Genomic DNA, 18,536 nt, shown 5'->3' with positions numbered 1-18,536 from the left:
CTTTATATAGTCTGTATGTAGAAAATAAACATGAAAAAAATATTTTATGCAATAACATTGATTTTAAAATTCTCACATGAACAAATCCTTATACATAATGCATTATTCTTAATATGTTTCAGTAGCAACATTAATATTAAAAAAAATATTAGTTTGGCAATTTGTAGTTGACCATGCTTTCTTATTGTATCATGCTTGGAAATCCCTGTTTCTGCCGAGTCTTCTGAAGACGGCCTGTGACACATTTTAAAAAGTCTGAGGTGCTCTCCATTCATTCAGATTGGTTAAGGAACTCTGGGTTTTCTTTTGTGTCAGTTCAGCTCTGAGAGCTCTTATTTCCACAGAGGCTTGCTTCCTGAGCTACAGGAAAAAGGTACATCACATTAGTTATATAAACATTTTGAATAGTTAGAAAATACAATATTTTATAAATACATTACTTTAATATTTATATTTGTGTATTTATGAAGACCTTTGCAAATAGTTTAGTCTACTGTCTATGGCACAGCAGTAGGATTGACAGTTTACTCACCTGCTTTATAACCTGACCAAACCAGTTACATTTTATGAGTGTTTAAAAATGTATGCAAATATTTAAAACAATTGAAATGAGTGAAATAATTAATTTGGGGAATTAAACAAACAATGCATATTTTTTAAAAGAAGCTCTGTTGTTAGAGTTACTATTTCATAGCTCCAGAGTCTTCAGCTGGAATCCCAGACCAAGAAATGTCTGTGTTTTCAGAATCTTCCTTTGTCTCTGTGAGTTTTTTTCTCTGGGTATTCCACTGTTCTTTCCATATCCCAAATACATACATGCAGCAGCATCAACTGGCAACTCCAAATGGTTTGGCATGAGTGACTGAATTGTGTGCATGCGTGTGTCCTGGTGATGGATTGATGCCCTGAGCAGACTCTGTTACTGCCTTCTGCGCCATGCTGTTGGCTTCTGCTGCTTCTCCTGCCACCCTGCTTCAGACTAATTGGGTTTGATAAAACATAAATTATTTGTGGGGCTAATGCAAACCTTACACTCCAACTCGGCTCTCCACCCACTAGCGGAAAGTGACAGGCTTCATCCCACATATTACACGTTGTTATCTCATGACTTTCATTAATCACAGTGCACTGCACTACAAACTCAGGTGGAAAAGGACGGACGAAGAAAGTAATTGCAATGGATGAGCTAAGACTAGTTGGACAGCTCATTATGTGAGAGCAAAGGAAACATATCACCTGTTAATTAAATTCATCAGATGAATACACTAATGTTTACCATTAAGCATCAGAACTGGAAAAGTTCATATTGAAGAATTATACTACTGTTCAAATGTTTGGGGTCACCCAGAAAGTTTCATGTTTTTGATAGAAACTGATACCTTTTAATATCAACATGACATTAAATAGATTTAAAAATATAGCAAGCTATTAGCCGTATTTATAATGGCTATTACTGTTTGAAATGACTGGGTTTTAATGTATTATTCACATATGGCTGCAAAGCCCCACTTTTAATAGCAATTCCTTCAGTGTCCTGATGGTAAACTCCATTATCTTATCCTTAATTAGTTATGTTTACACGCTAATTGGTTATTAGAGAAACCTTTGTAATTGCAGTAGCACCACTGAAACCTGTTACTCTGTTCATTTCATTTGCAAGGCACTTGCATTTCGGAAGTTAAATTCTGGACTCAAAAATGGCCAACATGAGACCGCTTTCTTAAGAAACATGTCTTTTTTTTTTTTTTTTTTTTTTGCAGAATGAAAGGAGAATTTCACACAAAGGTGTCTATTGCTGTCTTGAGAGAAAAGGGTGAACTGCATCTAACCAGGGTAGGAAGAGAAGGGGGAATTGCATAAGAGGAGAAGGACATCAGAGTGTGTAGTGCAGCCATATGTTAGTAATGACTTCAAAAATCAGTCGTTTCAAACAGTAGTAGCTATTATAAACACTAGTAATGCCTTGACTATATTTTTAAATCAATTCAATTGTATCTTGCTAATAAAATAATAGTTGTATAGCGCATTTTCATACAAACAATATAGATCAGAGTGCTATTATGTAAGTAGTAATTATGTACAAAGAAAAACAAATTAAAATTAGATAATTATAATAATGCATAAATACACTGTAGTATTAAAAATGCACACTTACATAAGACATAAATAATTAAGAATACAATCCTTAAATAAAGAGTTGTTAAGATTTCTATTAAAAACATGAACATTTCTTAGTGACCGCAAACATTTGAATGGTAGTGTATGTTTTACCTAATGGGTAAGAAAAAAAAAAGATAAATAATTAATATTTTATATTTCCACCACATTACACACACCATAGTTCTTCATTTTTGTCAGTTACTCTACACTTATTTTTTATAAGGGACACTACACATTTATTTATACTTTTGCACTGCTTAAACATTGATGTAATTTTTAATTTATAATGAATGACAAATATTTTATTTCATCATCCGTCACTTGATTTTACCATCCACCAAAGACAATGCATAAAATAAGCAACTGTTTTTTTTATTATTTAAAGGCTAGGTCCAAGAAGATGTTTGTGTAGGAAGATGTCCACACAGTTTTGATCAACGTTCATGCAGTGATTCACTTGATGAAAGGTGTGAGGGTAGAATGGCTCAAAGCACAACAATGCTTACATTCAACGACACCATACTTAATTACTTGGCAATCAACATGGACTCAACATACAACATTAAATTTAATTAAAGTTTAAAAATAACAGAATTGAATTGCCTCTTCGATTTTCTTGTATTGCACTGTAACTTTAAAATCTCAGTTAATCCCTGATTTTAAGTGTATAAAAACATTTACTTTATATAGGGTGACACTGTGGCCTCACAGATCCAGTGTTGTGGCTTCAAATCCCAGAGGCAGACATAGTTCTATCTATCTATCTATCTAGTTTGTGTGGGTTTCCTTTCCACATCCTCAAAGACAAGCAGATTAGATTAAACGGAATTCCTAACTGCCTCTGTACGTGTGGGTGGGTGGGTGTGCAAGTGAGTGAGCCCTGCAATGTTTCCTGCCTTGTACCTAACACTGCAGGAACTGTCTCTGGCTCCCCAAAACTGTAAAGTTGGAGATTGTTATTTATACCATGTAAAACTGTGAATGAAGCTTTTTTTTTCTTCATTTTACTATCCTCTTTTTCCATAATTTTTTCTGTTTGCATATGCAAGTTGTGCATCCTGTAATTTAGACCAAAATGGCCTCTACCTTGCTTGACTATGCATGGAAAACTAACATGTCTACCACTGCATCTGTAACTTTTCAAATGCAGCTTGAAACTGCTGCATACACAAATACAATATATTTAAATGCAGCACTGGAAGAGCTGATGGCTATTCTTATTAAACAGGTCTAGAATTGTTTTTATCCACAGTATTAAGGAATAGGTGAATATCAGTTAGAAGCTCTGATGGGTCCAGTGGGCACACCTCAACCAGGCATTTCCATAACAACTTAGTAATATGTCACATCAAGCAATCTGCAGATGCAAATAAAAATTAAGCTTTTTTTTCCACACAAACTACTACTACACAAAGCTAAACGGTGTTTAATTTCCAGTTTCTTATTGCTGGTGTAATATCTTTTTTTAGCTTTACATACTTTTTATTAAAAACATCTTTTATATTTTTCAAAAAACATAAGTATATTCCTTGAAGCTATTTTCAAAGCCAATACAGTTTCACAGTCACGCTTAAAAGTAAAATCACATTCTATCACTGGCTCTTTCATCTTTATGTAAGTTTACAAAATATTTCACAAAATGTTATGTGGTGAATATAAGTAACTGCTAAATTCATAATTGACGTACAGCGGTTTCTAAACTACACCATAATTATTATTAATAATTATGATTAATTAATTAATTAATCATAATTAATCATAATTGTTCACTGAGGTGTGATTTTGACTTCTCTTTAGGTTCCTGCTGAGTTAGTTACCTGGCATTGTGATGTTTTTAATTGCTGGTAAGCATCATCTCCAGCAAATGAAGGAAACACAGTGGCCTTTTAATCATTTACCTCATTTGTAAGCATGAACGTCTTTGGGGATTTTGAGTAAGATACATATTCCAATACAATGCCTTCAGAAAGGATTCAGACCTTCACTTTTTCACATTTTGAATGTTGTAGCTTTGTGCTAAAGTCATTCAAATTATATTTCCCCCTCACCAAATACCACTCCATACCCCAAAATGAAAACATGATTTTAGCACTTTTAGCAAATGTATAAAATTTAAATTCTGCTCGGCAGTTCCTCTTAAGCTCTGTCAGGTTAGATGGACACCATCAGTAGACAGCTATTTTCAGGTTTCTTCAGAGATATTCGATTGGGTTTAAGTCTGGTGTCTCCCTGGGGCACTCAAGGACCTCACAGAGTGGTCCCTAAGCCACTCCTGTGTTGTCTTTGATCTCTGCTTAGTTTCATTGTCCTGCTGCATGGTGGTCCTTTCTGTCTCAGGGGAAGAATGCTCTGGATATTAAGGAGAACTATGTACTTCACTTTGTTCAGCTTTTCATCAACCATGTCTAGTATCCAAATCCCTGCTGCTGAAAAGCAATCCCACAGCATGATGCTATCACCAGTATGCTTTGCCGCTAGATCAGTATTGCACAAGCAATGAGCAGTACCAGGTTTCCTCCAGACGTGGTGCTTAGAATTAAGACCAAACAGTTCAATCTTGATTTCATCAGACCAGAAAATCTTGTTTCTTATTTAATGAGAGTCCTTTATGTGTCTTTTTGCAAAATCCAAGTGGACCTTCATGTGTCATCATAATGTCTAGTGTTGTAGTGGTGGTTATCCTTCTGAAAGTTTCTCTCATCTCCACACAAGTTGTCTGGAGTTCAGCCAGACTGACCATCGGGTTCTTGGTCACCTCTCTTACCATGGCCCTTCCCCCCCAATTCCTTAGCTTGGCCATCCAGCACTAGGAAGAGTCGTGGTTTTCCAAACGTATTCCATTTAAGAATTATGAAGGCTGCTGTACTCTTTGGAACCTTCAATGCTCCTGAAATTATTTTGTTGCCTTCTCCAAATCTGTGCAGGCAGTTCCTTTGACCTCATGGTTTAGTTTTTGGCCTGATGCACAGTATCAACTGTGGGACCTTCTACAGACAGGTTTGGGCCTTTCCTGATCATGAACAATTAATTAAATTGACCACAGGTAGACTCCAAACAATTTGTAGAAACATCTCAACAATGATCAATAGAATGGGATGCTCATGAGCCAAATTTCAGGTGTCTGAATACTTTTGTCAGTGTGATATTTCAGTTTTTTTATTTTTGATAAATTTGAAAAAAGAATCCTAAAATCCTGTTTTCACTTTCTCATTCTTGGGTATTGTGTGTTACTCAGTGAGGAAAGAATGAATTTAAATTATTTTAGCATAAGGCTGCCACATAACAAAATGTGAAAAACGTTAAGTGGTCTGAATACTTTCTGAGAGCACTGTAAATTACAGCACCTACCCTGCTTACATACTAGGAATACTTTGGATGTTTCTGATTTTGGCAAGTACATATTTTTTGTACTTTTATTTCTGTAATATTTATAAAAATAAAACCTGGGTATTTATTGATTTCCCAATAAGCACAGGTTTTGTCTTTCAGACGGTGACAGACATCTTACCTTGATCTCAGTAACAAGCTTCATTTTGGCATCATCCACTTTTCTTTTCAGGTTGTCAATTTCATATTGCTCTGTGGTAATTTGAATTAAAAGACTATTCTGCATAAAATAAACATTTTCAGATTACTAATACAGATACTCAACTATTTTCATTTCAAAACAGTCAGATAATCAAGTATTTCTACTGACTCTGCAATTAAGACACTGATGGTACAAATACTGAATGCCAAACTATAACATTTATTAATTACAGGTTGATAAGCTATATGACAAATGATTCTGATTTTCTGTATCCAGTAAAGCAGATAAAAAAAAAAGTCATCTGCAAATAGCATTGTTCTTTGAAAGGAAAAAATTAATCAATCTATTTTGTGTTTTTTGGAATGGGTGGCTTAAGAAGGATAAAGTATGAAGTACATAAATAAGACAATAAGTAACCAATAAGCATCAGCATTCACATTCAAGTGATGTTGACATTGTTCTTTTTAAAATATAACGTTTAAACTTTTGAAAATATTAAGTCTCTAAAATAGTGTGACTCCAATATATAATTTATATAATATAATTATTTTTGTTTACTCTGTATGTAAAGCGACCTTGGGTTTGTGAACGGTGCTCAATAAATGTAACATTATTATTATTATATATATTTATACTTTTGGGTGTAATGTATGTGCCCCGTATTCTTAATAAAGTATAAAGTCCTCTATAGCTACCCGTTTCTCAGTATACTATATTCTTTTGTATAAAATAATACAGTAGATGTTAGATTAGAATATACATTTCTCTTTTCTTTCAGTGAAATATGCAGCTAGTGGTTTATACTGAATGTGTGAAGAATAAGGATGACATTTTCACATCACAGAAAATGCTTAACGAAAAAACTCAGTCTCATATTTAAGAAATTTTACATTTGTAAAAAGTCTGTGATTGTCCTTGTTTCTACTTTTGAAGAAATACCAGTACTGACATTGAAGTTGACAAACTGGATTTCAGATTGTACTGGATTGTATTATAAATTGAACTTTTTACTACTTTTGCACTGCTATATTACAGCCGCCAACAAGCCTTTAAGTGTTGTGCAGGTACTGTATCTACATACTGCCAAGGCAATGCTTCAAATGTCACTAGCAAGTGTAAGGTAAGGAGTGCATACACCAGACTACTTAAAAGATTTAAAATCTAAAATAGTTTCTGGGCCTCATGATTGATTGACATATTATCCAGGTTTTATTCCTGCTGTGAGCCGGATGCTGCTAGAACAGGTTCCATCCCATTGCAATCCAGAACTGAATAAAGTTTCTTTGAGACTATGATAAGAACTAAGGTTTCACAAACACCAAAGTTGTCTTTACTTGAGTTTTATCTTGATAGCTCTCTCACCTTGGAGTCTGTATTCTTAGCTGGATTTCTAGGATTTCTTCTCTGCTCTCTTGTCTGTAGCTGTTGCTGAATCTTCTGATAACCGAATTCTAGCTCCTGGCAAAGCCTTTTCAGTGTTTCCTCACGCACAACTGTTGCCTTTTTTGTCTCAAAATATCTCTTTTTCCAAATATCTCTTGCTTTATTTAACAAAAAAATATGAATATTAAAGCTGGGAATAATTAGGCTAACAAAGATCAACTACTGCTTACTGAACTAGGATTTAAATAAAGCTCTGTAATTTTCTAAATATAAAAAGCAATAAATGATTTTTAGAACAGATGCCTAGTTTTAATATGCATTATTTTCATTATTAGTCAACCGTTACATCTGGACTCATGCCATTGTTTTCCAAGCTTTAGCCAGATGATGTGAAGATTTTTTTCCTTCTTCTCTTTTACTGACAGTATGATGATGACTGTCTTTAACTGAACAGTCACTATTCCCACTGATGTAATTTAAAACCATGAATACCTAGGCATACAGTTAGTGAACATTATATAAAGAAAATGTTCTTTGCATGCTTTACCTTGATTTCTTCCATGATAGTTTTGTGCTAGAAGACCTTTTGCTTTCTTTACTAGCTCCTGTCTGGTCTTTTCCAATTGCTTTCTTTCTTTCTTAGCAATTTTAATTTGTTCAATAAGTTCATCTCCTATTTAAAGAAAACAAAGTCAGACAATAAAACATAGAGTACTGCATATGGTACCTTCACAAATGCACACAAACAGAAGATTGCATATCCCTAATTTTTGGGGCCATTAAAAGTGTTGAATTTGCTTACATCAGTAAGGTAGGTTTCATCAACAGGGTCACTGGCATACCAGATGCAACACAGGTATATTGGCTAACAGTATTGAAATATATGACACTAAACATGTTAACATGAATATACTTAAGAATAAAATATGTTGGATAAACATCAAGAGGTTTTATAACACATTTTAGGAATAACGGCAGCAGAAGAAGTATATATAGAAGACTGTAGGTGCTCATAGTCCAGAAGATTTCTGGTATTCTGCTTAGAAATACTGTACATAGCATTGTATGATTTAGTTTTGAAGAAAATTCAGAAACATTTGTATTTTACTCTAGCTTTTCATAATCAAAAGTTTCTTTGTTCATTTTCTTTTTTTTTTCCCTAGCTTTTAAAGACTTTGTGCTAATTATGCAAGGAGCATAACGGACTGCTCTGTGGCACACAACTGAAAGCTGATTACATCCAGAAGAGCAAACATGTTGAGCTGATGTGTGCTTCAAATTGCTAAAGCTATTAAATGGTTAAATAACATTCTCAGAAGTATACATTTAGATGTTCATTTCTTTATCATTTTATTTTTCTTGGCAAAGTTATTATGGTAACATTTTCTAAAGCCAAAGAACAATAGCTTCTTTGTTCTGGAACTATTTTATAAGGTGCACTTTAAACCGAAGCTGACATTAAAATTAATAACATGTCACTTATAAAAAGAATCATAAATAGAAATATAAAGTTCTTTAAAACTAAGCTTAAACTATATTAAATTAATTACAACAATAAACAGAAATAAAAATTAATTTAGCAAATGACACTATAATAATTTTGTGATGGATGTGTGAGTAAGGGCCTTATATACATTGTAGGAATAAAAAAAAAACAAAACAGTGAGAGAGCAAAATGTTTCGCAAGCAATGTCTGGTAAATGCATTCACTTCTTTTTACGATAACCCAAATCCTTACTCAATTAAATTAAATTCAATACTAAACACAAGGGAAATTAAGAAGATAAAGGTAGAAAATAGGAACAATCGGGATCTTTAATTAAGATAGCAGTCCTAAGAAACAACAGGAACTGATTGGGATGAAAAGTTACAGCCACAGAGGTTGTCTCAGGATGGAGTTAGTGAACCAGTCCAACCGACTAGAAACTTCTCACAAAGTCATTTATTGTTAAGGAATCTGAATCAGAAATGGCTGAATTGAGTTTCAGTAAGACTGCTAGAATTGTGACATATTTCAAATTAATTTAGATTAACAAGAGTCGCTGTATATTTTACTTACTGTCTGTGGCAAAGGCTGGAAGCTGAGACTTTTGAAAACTCATCGTCACCAAGGGCGGTGAGGGTGGAGATGAATATTGTGGAGTATCCTTAGCCTGAAATTCAAAATGCTGTATTGTTATTTTTAGTTCTGCCAAACTGTACTTTTATTGTTATATTTTTAATAGTTACCTGTGTCTGTCACTATAACCCAAAATTCTACAACTCAATAAAACAAAATTGAAAGCAATCAAAAAACAAAGTAACGAATGACATTAGAAGAATTTGTGAAGTGTGCTTTGGTATCTCTGATTTTTGAGTCTAACCCAGACGTGTGTCATGGGCTAAGTAAAGCACAAATGTCATTTTTTAAGTCCATCCATCCATTATCCAACCCGCTATATCCTAACTACAGGGTCACGGGGTTCTGCTGGAGCCATTCCCAGCCAACACAGGGCGCAAGGCAGGAAACAAACCCCAGGCAGGGCACACACACACAGACACACACCAAGCACACACTAGAGACAATTTTAAATCGCCAATGCACCTAACCTGCATGTCTTTGGACTGTGGGAGGAAACCAGAGTACCCGAAGGAAACTCACGCAGACACGGGATTCCTCAGGGTACTCCGGTCTCTGTTTTAATTCTTTAAAGAAGCACTCCCTGCTCAGTCTTTTCTATACTCAGCTTGCTCATTAAAAACCTGCAAGGCGTCAATAAGTTCAAGCAGATTATGTCTATATACCTATATATATATATATATATATATATATATATATATATATATATATATATATATATATATATTATATATATGTGCTATATATATATATATATATTATATATCTCATTAATAACGTTGTCAGTGCACCATCTATTGCAATGCATGTATTAATAAAATGCATTACTATAAATCTTTGTGACACGCCATCTGCTGGAATGACAAATGTCACTGTTATATGCCATTTGGAATGGTATTCGTAAAAGCAGTGTTAATGTCTGTCATGCACCTTCTATTGGAATGACAAATGCAATGTGCCTGTGAAGTGGCATCTTTTGGAATGGCAGAATCATAGCAACCAGGTAGACACACTGACAGACAGACACACAGACACTTATCCTTTTATTAAGGTGGATATGCATGTCTTTGTACACAGTATTGTATTGTCCATTAATGGCATAGATCTGTTTGTGTACAGAACTCACAGCTTTTGCAAACATGAAGGTGCTATATTAAACTAAAACCTTTGTTGCTAGTAGAGTTGATTTAAAATATTTTCTCACAGTTTTATGTATTTAGTAATGTAGCTATTTTCTGCTGTTTCAAAGTAGGGTACATGCACACTCACTGACAGTGGGCCAATTGAAATGCTTGGGTGCCTTCTGTGTTTATGAATCTACAGTTCTCTCTAGCAAGAAATGTTTTTTTTAATGCCTGTGCAGAATTTGTCCTCACTATGCTTCCAAAAGTGTCTTGTGCTCAAGAATATCATTTGCTAATTCTGTTTTTTTCCACTTTGTTTAGTGTGGCAGTGCTCGTCACCGTTCTGTTCAGAGTTGTTCACAGCCACAGCTATATTGTTCTCAGGTGCATGTTGCTTGTGATCACATGACCTGCTGCCATCATGATGTGTGACGTCAGACTATAAAAGAAGGCAGCACTCATTCAATAGTTTCCTATCTTTAGAGCAAAGAAACATTAAAACGAAATCAAGTACTAGTCAGGGATTTTTTGCTATTAGTTCTTTTGGTATTAACCTCTCTTTATTTTTTGACTTTTGTTTTGCCCCTGAACTTGACAAAAGATACTGCCTTCCTGGTATTTGACTCACACCTCTTTTGAGCATGATTTTGCTCTTTCCCACTGCACAAACTTCCTTTCCTGACCGATTTCCTCACAAATGAGCAGATAAATGGTTTGTGTCCATAATAGTCTCCAGTATTCCTAGTGCTGGTCTCAGCAGGTCACTACAGCTGCAGATTTTTGTTCCAATCAGGTTCTTAAGTGGGAGGAAAGTGAGTCATGTAGATCTCACTGATCTTACCTGATTAACTATTTTCCGATTCTTGCCATTTTCCACAATTTCCCTACAATTATAAACAAAATATATTCAATAAACAGGAAATATAACAAATATACTGTAACAGTCCAGAAGCAAACAAAAACATGGAACGTCTCTATAATGAATAGTACCTCAAACTGTTTTATAAGAATAAGGCTAAGTCTTCACACAGATGAATGTTAATGTGTCTTCTTCATAATTTTTTACACATTGACACACTTAAGATATATGGGTCTACCTTTCATTTTAAAATAGTTATGTAGTGAAAAAACCAACACTGCTGTCATTTCATGCCATTTTATTTAACCATATGTTGTGGTGTACTTGTACCAACAATGTATGCTTCACCAATTATAATGGCAGTCATGTCAACTCCCATCCTAAAGATGCGTAGGCGACAGAGGTGATATTGTTCACATACTGTATATTAGCAGTATATTAGCAAATGTTCACATAATTCCACATCATACTGTACTTGCACACAAATTAATGTCTCATTGTGTACATGCACACTATTTTTATATAAGTATACCCTTTATTATATTTTAGGATGCTGTCCAATGTGAATTGTGGATGTGTGTTATTTTATGACAGTACATGATATTTCATCTTACTTCACAAATCAGAACTTCTTCATTTTACAACACATTGATAAATATTTTCCATGGGAGAATTTAAGCCAAGTTTAAGAATAAAGAGGGAGGAAAGTTATAATGCCGGACACGAGTACTTGAATTGGCTCAGCTGGACCACAGCACCACTCTCATTTTGCCTTTAAATTTCTAGCCACTCTCTACAAATGGCCTGCTGGCAAAATGAAAGAAAACAACTGTTAGATGTTATAAACAGCAGACAAGGAGATAAATGTTACTAGTACAAAAACATTTCTAAATAGACTGTGGGTTGCTTTGAAAAATCAGAGGGCTTAAAGATTATTATAATCAGACAAGAGTTGCTAACATGAGCACAATAATTCAACTGGAGCCAAAACACTAAGACTGAGAATTAAATCAGTACTTGAGACCCTAAAGTACTAAGCCAATGCTTGTTGACAGTTTAAATCCATAACCTTCAAAGAACAGCTAATGTTATTGCGCAGGAATTTATAAGCAAGTGTTTGTGATTGGAATTGTGGTACCTCCAAACCATACAATGCTTCCTAGTGACCCATTCACTACCCACTGTAATTTTAAAATGGCGGCATGATGCACTAAACAGTAAATGAAAAAAATTAAAATCTTTCTGAAACAAAGATTTTGAATAAAAACACAGATATGAAAATGAAGATGTTAAATTCAGCTAGAAAAAAGTCCCACAACTAGGAAAGATGTATCTAAGGCAAAAAAATCCTAATGAAAACACAGAGGTTTTCCAATTTTTAGGAATAATGAGCCACGTGTCTGCAAAAATTATAATCAGATGTGTGGCAGCTTGGCTAACATTCTGTGGTATTGATCGGGCAGCCATGTGTGATGTTGCACGCTCAGGTGGTCGCTAGTGCATGGCAAAGGGCGTGCTTTCTGAGATGTGCATTTTCCTGCATAGAAGAAACAAGCTAAGACACACAACAGATGTGTTTTCATTGATTTCAAGGGGCCTTTCACATGCAGATGTTAACGAAATGTGCAGCATGTCATATTTTTTAATACATACTGAGCTCCTCTTCAGTAACAAATTGATTTTACTGGTGTGGTAATGACATGTAATGTAGAAATAACACAGAAGTGTAGACACAGCCTAATCGTTAACTTATGTTAACATAGCAAAGAGAAAAAATAAAGATGCAAGTAGAATACAAAACTATACCCCACCAGCAGAGTTAAAAAAACAAACAAAATCAAACCTTAGAAGATGACGTTGCAAGTTCTCAGAGTCTTTGTCCTCAAGGGATTCTGGGACTCCTGAATCTCTGGTGTTATTTCTCGATACCCGGACATCCTTCAAAGTTCTACTTTTTCCCTGCATATTTCCATTTGGCAACCTTTCTGCAACTTAAAAGACAAAGAATTTTGATGAGCAAATCCAAATAAAAAATATGACCCATAGAAGAAAGACGTGATTTTTTCCATCCCACTTAATCTAGACCAGGGTTGCAAGAGGTGCTGGAGCCTATCCCATCCAGCATAGGGAACAAGGCAGGATCAGAGTGCCAGTCCACCGCAGACTGAACACACACAGACACAATGGCCAATTTAGCATCACCAGTTCACCTAACTTGCATGTCTTTGGACTGTGGGAGGAAACCAGAGCACCCAGAGGACACCCAGACACACAAAGTCCACACAGGGAGAACCCTGAACACAAACTCTGGTCTCCTTACTGTGAGGCAGTAGTACTGCAACTGAACCACCGTGCTGACCCCATAGAACAAAGATCAAAACATTTTCCTGAAGAATCAAGAAATGTGCTCAGAACAAGCCCATTGGAAACACAGTGATTCAATCAGATCCATCTATCTCATTTCAACTAAATCAGTAACTCCATTTTATTAATCTGCTACAGTTTTTTTTATTATTGTTTATTAACATTACATGGTTATAGGGTTTGCGGTTGGCTGGCGCCCTGCCTGGGGTTTGTTTCCTCCCTTGCGCCCTGTGTTGGTTTGGGATTGGCTCCAGCAGACCCCCGTGACCCTGTAGTTAGGATATAGCAGGTTAGATGGATGGATGGTTATAGGGTTCACAGCCTGTCTGAGCACAATCGGAGGTAAGGCAGGAATAACTCTGCATAACACATCTTCCTCTAATATCTCAAAGAGGTGTATGTTGAGATAAAAGTTGATTGTTATAAGTGAATGTGTATCAATGTGTGAGTGGGCCCTCCAATGGCCCTTGATACTAATCCTCCCTTGACCTCCTTCTCTCAACCACTGAACATATGGAAACTTTCTGCCAACACTCACTTCATAAAGCAGAGCCATGTTCCCAGCTAGGCACTTTCGGGTGTAACAGTCATTGCTGCTGCTTTTGAAAGTATGGCACAGACAATGCTACTGTACAGGTTATTATTAAACCACAGGCTAACTTTATCATCTCTCCCTTCACTTTCTCTGTTGGCTGCTTTCCTCACCTACTAGTTTTAATTTTTTAATTTAAATTCACACACCTGAGGAAGGCTGACCTTCTTTTCTCTTTAGTTAGGGACAAAGTTTTAGCTTTTTTCCTCCTTTAAAAATATACCCTAATGCAGCACTTCACTAACTCCCTAAAAATATAACATGTTTCATATTCAACTGTGTTTAGAATACCTCGTAAGAGTAAATGTTACGCTACTAGCTGATGCTTGTTGATAATTTCACCTGTTTTCATTACAGCAGAAGGATGTTTCTCTTGAAATTTCTTCTGGGGCTCTTCGATTCGGTTCCACTGGTGGTCTGTTGTTATTTCCATTTCCTTCTCTTTCTCCCAGAAAAACTGTTCCCGCTCTTCTGTGTCCATTGCGGAATGAGGTTTTTGAGAAGTCCTGTGTTTTGGCCTTGGCAATCGGCTGGCAAAGGCTTTCTCAGCAGGTAACTTGTGAGGGAAAACAAAGTTCTTGATTTCATCCTTCTGGATGTCTTGCAGTTCAGGTGTTGGAGATACTGAATAAAGGCCTCCATGATACATTCCACGTGGTAACAAATATAATTCTGGCTGAGGTGCCTAGAATAGTTTTAAAAAATTACAATTTTTTTTTAAATTGTAGCCTTAATACTAGCATCCTAGAAGTTAACAAAATCAATCATTTAAAAATAATGTTAGTAATTTGACCCCTTACACCCTGCTGCTTGGATGATACTTATTAATTTATATACTTCTTGTTCATGGATGCCAACAAAACAGTTTTGGATATTTTTTAGAGACACATAAGATGAAGAAATAAACAAGGAACCATCTACTGTTCCTAACAAATCATAAAGTGGGTCTCCAATATACCAAATACGTGAGGACTGATTTTGGAGTCTACCTAACCTATCCTACGTCTTAGTAAAAGGACCACATTCCAGCCCAGCCAGTCTGCCAGATCATCTGTAACTTCCTTCACATCAAATTATTTTTTCTATCTTGCTGTCAGTTCTTGTAGTAAGAGCAGTGCTACTTTATGTTCTACCTTTCTAAAATGTACTGAACATTTAAATATTATAAACATTAGGGTATATTTAATTTGAAAATTTGTTCTTGCATTTGCAAAAGCATATTTATTTATATTTGTAGGGCTATTCTGAACAATAACCATATTTATACAGGATTAATTATCAAGATGTATGGAAATAATGACATATAAAGAAACAATACACATACGCATGGAGGCAGAAAGGACTTTGCCTTCAGCTCTCTTTCTTGCTTTGCTTTCACCTGAAAAAGAAAGTAGAACAAATGATAACAGATCAACTAAACTTGACTTGGACTTTAAAGTTATTATTTTGAATCCCTTATGACTTAAATAAGGAAAGCCTATTGAGTGGCTATAAAAATGTTTAGATTTATTTTCCGTTTGTCTCCTCATTGGTGCCAAGCAGCCTTCTTGAAATGAATAAAGAAGCTTGAGATACGTGGTAGTATAGTGCCCCCTTGTGCTACATTTCAATATAGTCCTTGGGCAAAAGATTTATTGCAGGGGTTCCCAAACTCGGTCCTGGAGACCCCCTGTGGCTGCAGGTTTTTGTTCCAACCAACTTCTGTTTCTCATTGGACTCTTAGCCTAATTAAGTGAGTCACTATTTCCCAGTTTCTGTATTTTGGAGTCAATTTAGAAATCACAAAACTAAGTTGGATATATTTTTATTAAAATGTAATAAGTAGTTATTTGGGGAATATATTGTTTTTTTTAAGTCGTAAACAGTATTTTCAACCTGATTTTCATTCTGCTTTTCAAGTGTTCTGGTTATTTAATTAATTACTATTAATATTATTTACTAATTAGCGGGTCTGACACTGAAGTCATTGCTGCTTTCATCATCCCGGGTGTCTGCTATGCTGGTTGTTAATTGTCACTATTAGGGTTAAATGAAGGGCGCACGCTACACAGGAAAAGGGGAAAATAATAGGAAAACAACAAAAGACAGTTAAGCATTTATAGCTTTAGAAAAAAATAAAGATATTTCTAAATGTGTTCTAAATGATAAATCCATACTGTTGTGTTTTCCTAAATGCAGAATAAGAGAAGAGCGAAAAAGACCAGTTAATTAAATGAGATCAGTTGTTATCGATTATTATCACCAATTGTGAATCTGGTTGGAACAAAAACCTGCAGCCACAGTGGGTCCCCAGGACCGAGTTTGGGAACCACTGATTTATTGTATCACAAGCTTGTAATAAACTCTCAGAAACAGTAACCTGAATGACTTGTTAGAGGTAAGTCCTTCGAACTTGTAGTAACAGGCTGAATTGTGCATCTACAAAAGCTCTGATTTCATTTATTTGTTTTTTTTTTGTCATGATATCTTACACAACAAAAGGACATGATCACTCTATCAAGTAAAATAGTTTGATCCTTCTACATTGTAAAAGTCTGAAATGTAATTTCTTAAAAATTGTCAAGATAAATGAATTTATATCACCCTGACTCACTTCATGCCAATATGGCATACACATGGTGAAATGGCTGCTGGGAACTTGATGAACTGATGAAAAATACTTTGTGGATAAGAACCCATGGGATGAAGGTATGGCAGTGAAAATGGAGTATGTAGGTAGGTAGATAGATAGATAGATAGATAGATAGATAGATAGATAGATAGATAGATAAGACTGAAAGGTACTATTAGATAGATAGATAGATAGATAGATAGATAGATAGATAGATAGATAGATAGATAGATAGATACTTTATTAATCCCTAGGGGAAATTCACAAAGTACTGACAATAGCTTAAACATCTCTTCCTGAAATGTAAGAGTTTGACAAGTCACTTCGGCAAATGTAATTACCTTCACTTTCTCTTTTCATTACAACAGTTTAATAGTTTATGATGGCACTGCCTTAAAATTTACTCTGTAAATACAGTATATCATTAACATTAAAATGAATCATAACATACTAAAAACAATAAAGAATGTAAAATAAATATAAACCAAAGTTGTAGATTTAATGTTGTGGTATCAAACAATAAAAAAAGTATGCACTTTCTTCCACACCAAGCATCATTCAATTTGCTTTACAAAGCACTATAAAATAAAACTGTATTAGAAGTGTGGGCAGTGCTAAAAGGAGCATCAGTCCATCCATTTCAAACTTGAGCTGTTCAACTAATAAAATTATGGAACCACTTGTTCTGAACTGGCCCATGAAGCCCCTTAAACCCAAGGTTTCCAGTGGATCAACACACCTATTTTTGTTTTGGATACTGAATAAAAAATTATGATTTGTATTTGAAATTCACAAATTAAATTCCCCCACCTGAACCAAAACATTAATACCATTTTGTGGTCCGTTGCAATCATTTGGGGATCGCTGCTATCATTACAAAAGATTCATTAACATTTCAGACTTTGTAAAGTTTACACAGAAAGTGTGAATTATGAAGAGAGCTGCAGGTTTCAGAATGTTTTAAGCTTCACTCAGTCCAGTCTGCTAGAGTCCACAGCCCTATTTGGTCCTTTAAGGAATGGCTTTCTTACTGCGCACTCGCCCTTTTCAAAATTGCAGCACAAACTGCATGCCCTTCTCTGATGGTCTAAGAGAAATGGTAAAGCAACAAGGGGACCTAATTGACCAAGGCGAAGTCATTCGAGAAGAGTTATTTCTGTTAAAACAGAAATGTATGTACACCATTATAAATTTAAAGGAAATCTATTGAATATGGAAACCGCAATGTATGTCTTCTCAGAAGGGACTTACAAAACTGATGCTCAGTTCACGTTTTTGGAAAAATGCGAAATGCAAACTTTGTAGTGGGAAATTCTCCATAAATGCCCTTCCAAGTGGTATAATATTGAAATAACTTCATAAACTTGATTCAAAGAGTTGTAATTTAATACTGAACTCTCTCCTTGTTTTATTATACAATATAATAAATAATGTTCAGATCAGGGCGGCACAGTGGCGCAGTGGGTAGAGCTGCTGCCTCGCAGTTCGCTTCCCGAGTCCTCCCTGCATGGAGTTTGCATGTTCTCCCCGTGTCTGTGTGGGTTTCCTCCAGGTACTCCAGTTTCCTCCCACAGTCCAAAGACACATAGGTTAGGTGCATTGGCGTTTCTAAATTGTCCCTAGTGTGTGCTTGGTGTGTGGGTGTGTGCGTGCCCTGCGGTGGGCTGGCACCTTGCCCGGGGTTTGTTTCCTGCCTTGCGCCCTGTGTTGGCTGGGTTTGGCTCCAGCAGACCCCCATGACCCTGTAGTTAGGATATAACAGGTTGGATAATGGATGGATGTTCAGATTAGCAAG

General features: G+C 35.5%; 1 protein-coding gene across 2 annotated transcripts in view; it reads right to left on the bottom strand.

Moving 5' to 3' along the window:
- Nucleotides 1-40: 40 nt before the first annotated feature.
- spata1 (spermatogenesis associated 1) overlaps nucleotides 41-18,536 on the bottom strand; it is a 36,063-nt gene continuing 17,567 nt past the window's right edge. The window contains exons 4-12 of one of the 2 annotated variants that reach the window (XM_039735075.1): nucleotides 15,455-15,508; nucleotides 14,473-14,815; nucleotides 13,018-13,165; nucleotides 11,157-11,199; nucleotides 9,132-9,225; nucleotides 7,620-7,745; nucleotides 7,052-7,230; nucleotides 5,669-5,767; nucleotides 41-360 (exon numbers count right to left, since the gene is read on the bottom strand). In XM_039735075.1, the coding sequence (XP_039591009.1) occupies nucleotides 247-360; nucleotides 5,669-5,767; nucleotides 7,052-7,230; nucleotides 7,620-7,745; nucleotides 9,132-9,225; nucleotides 11,157-11,199; nucleotides 13,018-13,165; nucleotides 14,473-14,815; nucleotides 15,455-15,508 (1,200 nt within the window). In that variant the 3' untranslated portion in view covers nucleotides 41-246. The remainder of the gene's footprint in view (nucleotides 361-5,668; nucleotides 5,768-7,051; nucleotides 7,231-7,619; nucleotides 7,746-9,131; nucleotides 9,226-11,156; nucleotides 11,200-13,017; nucleotides 13,166-14,472; nucleotides 14,816-15,454; nucleotides 15,509-18,536) is intronic. The other variant, XM_039735077.1, reaches the window with a different exon arrangement.

This window comes from Polypterus senegalus, chromosome 14 (assembly GCF_016835505.1).
Source record: "Polypterus senegalus isolate Bchr_013 chromosome 14, ASM1683550v1, whole genome shotgun sequence".
Classification (NCBI taxonomy): Eukaryota; Metazoa; Chordata; class Cladistia; order Polypteriformes; family Polypteridae; genus Polypterus; species Polypterus senegalus.
Note: the sequence above shows the minus strand (reverse complement) of the source record. Positions and strands in the feature narration are given on the sequence as shown.